Here is a 7,006-nt window from a genome sequence, read left to right as displayed (position 1 = left end):
CAGAAGGTAGCCTCGCCTAGTGTGCAAAAAAACCTGGCACCGGCCCTGCTTCCACCTAATTTTTCTGTCCCTCCCCCCTTTATTTTGATGTCTCGGTCTCAAGACCTTCTCATCCCTATCCTGCTTGGTGACAGAATGTACGTAAGAATAGTATTGTTGCAAACTCTTGTTAATATTAAGGACAGATGGGGAGGAAGAGTTAATATTTCTCCATGATCTGAGTAGTAAAAGGATGCTTCCCCCCCTCCTCCATCCATGATAATGGAACATTAATCATTTTTAGTGGTTATACATGTGGAACAGAATCTGAGCTAATCAGAAGCCTCTTTAAAGGACTGGACAGGAGGAAAATGGTAACAGAAGAACTTTTACTGAATGGAACTGACTTCTCAGCAAATATGTTGTGGGCATGGGTGTGATCAATATGTATGGAACATAAGCTTACTCATGGGGAGGGTTAGAAAAAAAAATGAGGACCTGTGGCTCAGATTCATGTGTTCGTGCCCAGGCAGCAACATGAAGACAGAAATCCTAAGCAGGTCTACTTGTAAGTAAGTCCAAGCACGGGGGTGGGGTGGGGCGGACGGCAGAAGGTAGCCTCGCCTAGTGTGCAAAAAAACCTGGCACCGGCCCTGCTTCCACCTAATTTTTCTGTCCCTCCCCCCTTTATTTTGATGTCTCGGTCTCAAGACCTTCTCATCCCTATCCTGCTTGGTGACAGAATGTACGTAAGAATAGTATTGTTGCAAACTTTTGGTTAATATTAAGGACAGATGGGGAGGAACAGTGGATGCTTCCCCCCCTCCTCTATCCTTTACATGAATGATAATGGAACATTAATCGTTTTTAGTGGTTATACATGTGGAACAGAAGTTACAACTCTCAGTTGAGGCACTGGGTTATTAATCATTATTGTGCTGGTGAAAGATCTAATAGCCCTTTGTAAAGGCTACATTGCTATATGACAAATGATGTGATCTTTTTAACATCATTAAAAACTCAGTTTATAACAAATACCATACCCAGTCTTTCTCCCCGGTGGGTGCCCAGAGGTGCATTGTTCTCATGTCCTCCCTTTTATCCTGACACCAGCCTTGTGAGGTAGGTCTGGCTGAGAGTGTATCACCCAGCAACCTTCCACGGTGGATTGGGGATCTGAGTATTAGAGACATATGATCGGTTGCTTAAAAGCTCTTTTACTGCATGTTGTCTGTTGTGAAGATAACCTGGTTCAGGGTGCTCCAGTAGCTTTCATTTCTGGCACTGCAACTTCCATCATCATTCTGGGATTGGTGGCCAGTTTTCGAACATGCAGCATTATTTTCTGAGTTATGCCTGCCACAGAGACCCTTAGCTTCAGTTGCAAATAGGATGGTGTGGTGGTAGTTAGTCTCACCTGGGCTAGGGTTTTCTCATGCCTTTCAGTTTTGGCCATGTAGCTCCCACAATCATCCCGAAACTGGTGGCCAATTTTGAGTCTCCTAGCTTTATTCTCAGATGAGTTATGCCTGCCAGTATGGTGTAGTGGTTAAAGTTTAGGACTAGGATCTGGGGAAACCGAGGTTCAAATCCCCACTCTGCCATGGAAGCCTGCTGGGTGACCTGGGTCCAGTCGCATACTCTCAGCCTAACCTACCTCACAGGGTTGTGAGCAGTGTTCCCTCTAAGCTGAGTTAGTGTGAGCTAGCTCACAGTTTTTCAGCCTCCAGCTCACACATTTTTTGTCTTAGCTCAGGAAAGATGGCTCCAGAGCAAGCTAATTTATGCACTAGCCATATTGCTTGCTCACAACTTTAATGCCAGTAGCTCACAAAGTAGAATTTTTGCTCACAAGACCCCACAGCTTAGCGGGAACATTGGTTGTGAGGGTAAAATGGAGGAGAAGAGGACGATGGAGAGAAAGGTGGGGTATAAATAAAGTGAATACATAAACGCGGACAGACTGGCCAGTTCTTCTATTACTATAGATTCATGGTAACAGCAAGCCAAGTGATGTGTTCATTTTGTTATGATATTTGGCTGGGATCAGGGTTATATGGGAGGGACAAATGAAAACTTTTTCCGGGGGGACCATGGTGGCCCTTGGCATCCCTGACCACCACCAGCATCTCCCTTCTTCTCTGAGGGGGAAAATCCTGGTGTTTCAGTCTTCTGCCCATGACTGTTCACATTGAGCAGATTGTGTTATGGGTATAATGGACGAGGCTGTCCTTTTGTCTGTTACAGCAATAAGACTGTCAGGTCAGATCAGGTAAGAGAAACTTAGCTTGTGCTGTGCCCATAGTTCATAAAAATACATATCGCACCACTGATTTCTTTAAAGTGAGAAAGCTTCCTCTCAAAGAACCCTTTGTTATGATCCGTCTTGTTACCATTCAGTTAAATATGGAACTCCTTTCTCTCTTCATTGCTAATCACTTTGTATATCAGATGAGAATCCCTTTAAATAAATGAAGCAGTTTGTAAGAGACTAAAGAAAAACGTGGTATGGTATTTGTTTTTCACCTGCCTAAAACTGTACATGTCCCTTGTTGTATTTAGGTGGAAATCAGCCATCTTAAAGCTAGGCATCATGCACTACAAGAGCAATTGCAGATGGTGCAGTCAGCTGCTCAGTCGGCACAGTTAGGAACGGGGGTCTCGCCATCAACCACTACATCAGCTTCTTTTGTCCCTATGGTCAGACATGCATCTTCTGGTTTTCAAGGAGACGACATGGACTTTGGAGATGTAATCTGGTCCCAGCAGGAAATAAACAGATTGTCCAATGATGTTTCTAGGCTTCAGTCCGAAGTTGACCACTGGAAGAAGATTGCGCAGGTGAGTCATAGTTGTGTACATTTCTTGCTTTACATTCAGAGAGAAGTAGTTAATGGAAATGTGGTACTGATAAGACTCTTTCTCATTTCTGAAACTGGAGGATGATACCGATGTATCTTGTATGGGTGGTATAAAAGTTATATAACTCTGTTGGTAGAGTTACAGTGCCATCCTAAGGAGTATTATACCCTTCTAAACTGACTTTAGGGTATAGCTCTGCTTAAAATGACACTGTTCATGTCCTGTTTGCACTCTGAACCATCTAAGAGAGGAAGGCACCTGTGTTTTCTGCGCACTTGATTCCAAATCTTTGTGCAGACCCTTCAAGTAATCTTAGTTTTGTTGCTGGTGTTCTACAGGCTCCAAAAATCACAGGCTTGCTTGACTGAAGCTCTCAGATACAGGTAGCTTAATGTTTGTGGCATGTCAGAAATGAAGCTGTATAAAAATGTTAAATGTTCCTTTTTTTACAAAAACTGATCGGTTGTTTTTCTACATGAACACAAATATTTTAAGATTTAAAAAAATATTACTTGGGTGCAGAGTTATTTCCATTAATCTTTTGCATCCTTAGAAATAAATGTGAAGTGGGTTATTGTCTGAGATGTTGACTTGCCTAAAGAGCACTTGAAGAATGGAGACCTGAGTTGCAGATTGCATGACTTTGGTAGAAACATCTGATTTTTCAGCCAGTTTTTTTCCCTTAGCTTTTTTGTATGCTGGCCAACTGTAGATTCTTGCTCCTGTTGTGCATGACATCTTTTCAAGAACAACATTTTTCAAAACAAAACCATATTTTTTTATTTAGTTTTCCAAAGTACAAGGATCAAGTAACACAGATGAGAATGAAATCTGTAATCTCCAAAATATTATCAAGGTAAGGCTACACTCTTTGAGCACTTCTGTTATTGTAGCTATACAATAACATGTAAATGTTGAATGTAAATGTTGACAGAAATGGAATACAATTTTTCCCCCAGATCAAAGTAGATGAGTTGCAGTTATGCTCTTTATGCCATTTTTCAGGAATACAGTGATAACTGTTTACCATTTATTTTAAAATAGGCACTGTGCTTTTCAGCCAAGTACCTGAGGTAACTTAGTACAATGCTGACTCCACTAGGTACAAAACCATGCAGTAGAAGTGAGGGCAGAAAAGAATGCCATTTCTAAAAAGTGCTTTTTTACCACCATCAATATTTAACCTTTTTTGGCCATTTACATCAGAGGTTTTTACTGTTAGCTTTGAACTCAGCTTCTTTTGTGTGGTGGGGGTCTTGTAGCTTACAGTCTCAGAAAAGTGGCTTTGCTCAGATGAAACAGAATGCAGTTTCTAAACCCATTATGTAATGTCTTATGGGGTGTTGTATAAGATTGCTTAGGGCAGTTTTTAAATATTTTGCATGGAACATTGCATATTGTTAGTACAAATTAATAATTTTCAGCAGACTCTATAAGTCCAGTTTTGCTTTGCTGTGTTACAGAACTGCTATATTTTTTTAATTCACATTTTAGGACCTAAAACAGAGCTTAAGTCAAAAAATAGATGAGCATCAGCATGAGCTTTCAGTATTACAGGATGCACATCGTCAGAAATTAGCAGAGATAAGCCGGCGTCATAGAGAAGAACTGGGTGAATATGAAGAACGAATAGAAGAACTTGAGGATCAGTTACAGAAAGGTCTCATTTATTGTTGTTTCAATGGATTTTTTGTTAGCCCATTAATGTTGACCTTTAGACTTTCCTGAATATCAGACACATACAGAATCCAGGTCAGGTTTGCAGACCTATGGCATTTTAAATTCCATGGGTTGTAGTAACCATAATACAGCCTGCAGAAGATTTTTTTTCTTCTGCTTAGATGCTATATCTATTCTGCAAGTGTGTAAAGATCTATATTTTGCTGAGCTTGGGGTTAATTTATGTTCTGACACTTCCTTTATATATTCATTCCTTATCCATGTTGAGCTGCTGTTGTTGCATCCCTTTAAAGAAGTCTTACATACCCATCTGGTATAGGAGAGAGTAAGTCATTGAAGAAAAAGGTCAAAATAATTATGGGGCTGGCAATAATGAATTTCAGGCTGACACAGGGAAAAGATGGGCAGTCTGGTCCTTTGGATGCTTACATTGGAAATAAGTCTTACGGAGTTCAGTGAGGCATACTCCTATGCTAGGACTACAGCCTAAAGTACGTGTTGCAGTTTTCAAAGGGGCTACTGCTGGACAGCTGTGTTTCTTCCCATAATTGAGGCAATAGCACTTCTCTTCCTCCACCTTGGTCTTATTAAGCATTGGCTGGTAGAAGACCTGCTAAATCGTTCCTTAACCTTGAGTTTTGTTAACAATATTTTGGTATCTAGTAAGGCTGTTCTCTTTTCAAAGTCCTTACAATACTAATTTTCCCCAAGCGCTTGAGCTGAGCAAGTCATCCAAAAAAAGAGGGGGGAAATCTAAACCAACAAAGCACAAACCTCCAAAGGAAGTTTAGAAAACTTATTGAGGGCCAAAAGTTAAAAACATAAGTGTACAAAAGAGTGTTTATTTCAAAGACATATAAAAACGTAGTAGGGGCCCAAATGAAGCCTCATAAAACGTTAAAAGTTACAAATACACACAAAAAAGGACAGTGTAAGACCTGACGCGTTTCAGAGGTCAAATAGTGCAAAATACAAAAAGCAACAGAGTCCCTGTAACACATGTAAGGCAATTAACAATAGATAAAACAGGTCCAAAATTGGGATGCTGTACAGATTTTAGATTAATATTTAATAATTCAATTGAAAATTCCATCCAATATTTAAAAATATTTTACTGTATCCAAATATACCTACTTCCAATATGGAATTGAATGACACACCAAAAAATCTCTATTTGGGGCCACAAATATATCTGGCCTTGTGTCAGAAGTAGTTGTATATACTGGAAATATTATGTACCTGGAAATAAGGATAAATTTAAAATATAATCGTCAATGTGCCACCAATATGTCACAGTGAAGACAGACAGATATCATGAACTTAAATAGAGGATGATGCAATGCTGATGTAGTGTCAGAGGTCACAAAGAGGAATTGAGGAGGGAGATAACACACAGATATTGTTGCTGTAATGTCAGAGGTCACAGAAGGGGGGGATTTTTTTTTTTAAGGTATGAAAGTACAAAACAACTTACAGGTGAAGAAAAAGGTCAAAATAATTATGGGGCTGGCAATAATGAATTTCAGGCTGACACAGGGAAAAGATGGGCAGTCTGGTCCTTTGGATGCTCACATTGGAAATAAGTCCTACGGAGTTCAGTGAGGCATACTGCTATGCTAGGTCTACAGCCTAAAGTACATGTTGCAGTTTTCAAAAGGGCTACTGCTGGACAGCTGTTTCTTCCCGTAATTGAGGCAATAGCCCTTCTTTTCCTCCACCTTGGTCTTATTAAGCATTGCTCTTTTTTTGGATGACTTGCGTAGTGACTGAATCATAGATGACAGTACTTCATTCATCTTCCAAACACACCCTTTCCACCCGCCAGGTTCAGAAAATATTGAAGTAGATCCTGGAAATTCCTGTTTCAGCAGTCTATAGGGACGTGATCCTACAAGTTATCTTCCTGCTTGAGAACAGAGGTGCCTGATTTTGTTTTCTAAAGTGATCTGATAAGATTTTTGTCTTGATTCAAGATCTACATATTGGTATCACCCCACCTACATTACCAGTTTGTATACTGTTAATCATATTTGATCCTCCCTTCTAAGGTGCTTTGGGTAGAATTTGTTGGGCTATATACTACTAGGAATAAGGCCCATTGTGAGAATAAATACAATGAACTCTAAAAAGAGGCCCTGGGAGAGTGCCCCAGCCTTGGGCACTCAGCATCAATTTGCTGTGGTGACCTCAGCAGGGTATAATGACACAGAGTTCACCATTTTCTCCAGAGGAACTGATCTCTGCTACTTGAAGAGGAGTTGTAATTTTGAGTGATCTCCACCCCTCACCTGGAAATTGGCAGCAGTGGTTTCCCAGGAGGAAATGGCTGGTTTGGACGGTGCAGTCTATGGCATTGTACGTGTCTGAAGTCCCACCCCTCCTCAAACCCCACCCTCTCCAGGCTCCACCCCTCAAGTCTCCAGGAATTTCTCAACCTGGAGTTGGCAACCCTATCTCCTCAGCCAATCATCAACCTGCCATTATC

The 7,006-nt window shown here is 40.7% G+C and overlaps 1 protein-coding gene across 1 annotated transcript in view; it reads left to right on the top strand.

Moving 5' to 3' along the window:
• TRIP11 (thyroid hormone receptor interactor 11) overlaps positions 1-7,006 on the top strand; it is a 54,887-nt gene that overhangs the window by 9,843 nt on the left and 38,038 nt on the right. Inside the window, exons 4-6 of the mRNA XM_015427243.1 lie at positions 2,542-2,820; positions 3,629-3,697; positions 4,336-4,501. Of these exons, the coding sequence (XP_015282729.1) occupies positions 2,542-2,820; positions 3,629-3,697; positions 4,336-4,501 (514 nt within the window). The remainder of the gene's footprint in view (positions 1-2,541; positions 2,821-3,628; positions 3,698-4,335; positions 4,502-7,006) is intronic.

This window comes from Gekko japonicus, unplaced genomic scaffold (assembly GCF_001447785.1).
Source record: "Gekko japonicus isolate JY-2015 unplaced genomic scaffold, Gekko_japonicus_V1.1 scaffold256, whole genome shotgun sequence".
Classification (NCBI taxonomy): Eukaryota; Metazoa; Chordata; class Lepidosauria; order Squamata; family Gekkonidae; genus Gekko; species Gekko japonicus.
The sequence above is the reverse complement of the archived record's forward strand: the minus strand, read 5'-3'. Positions and strand labels throughout refer to the sequence as shown.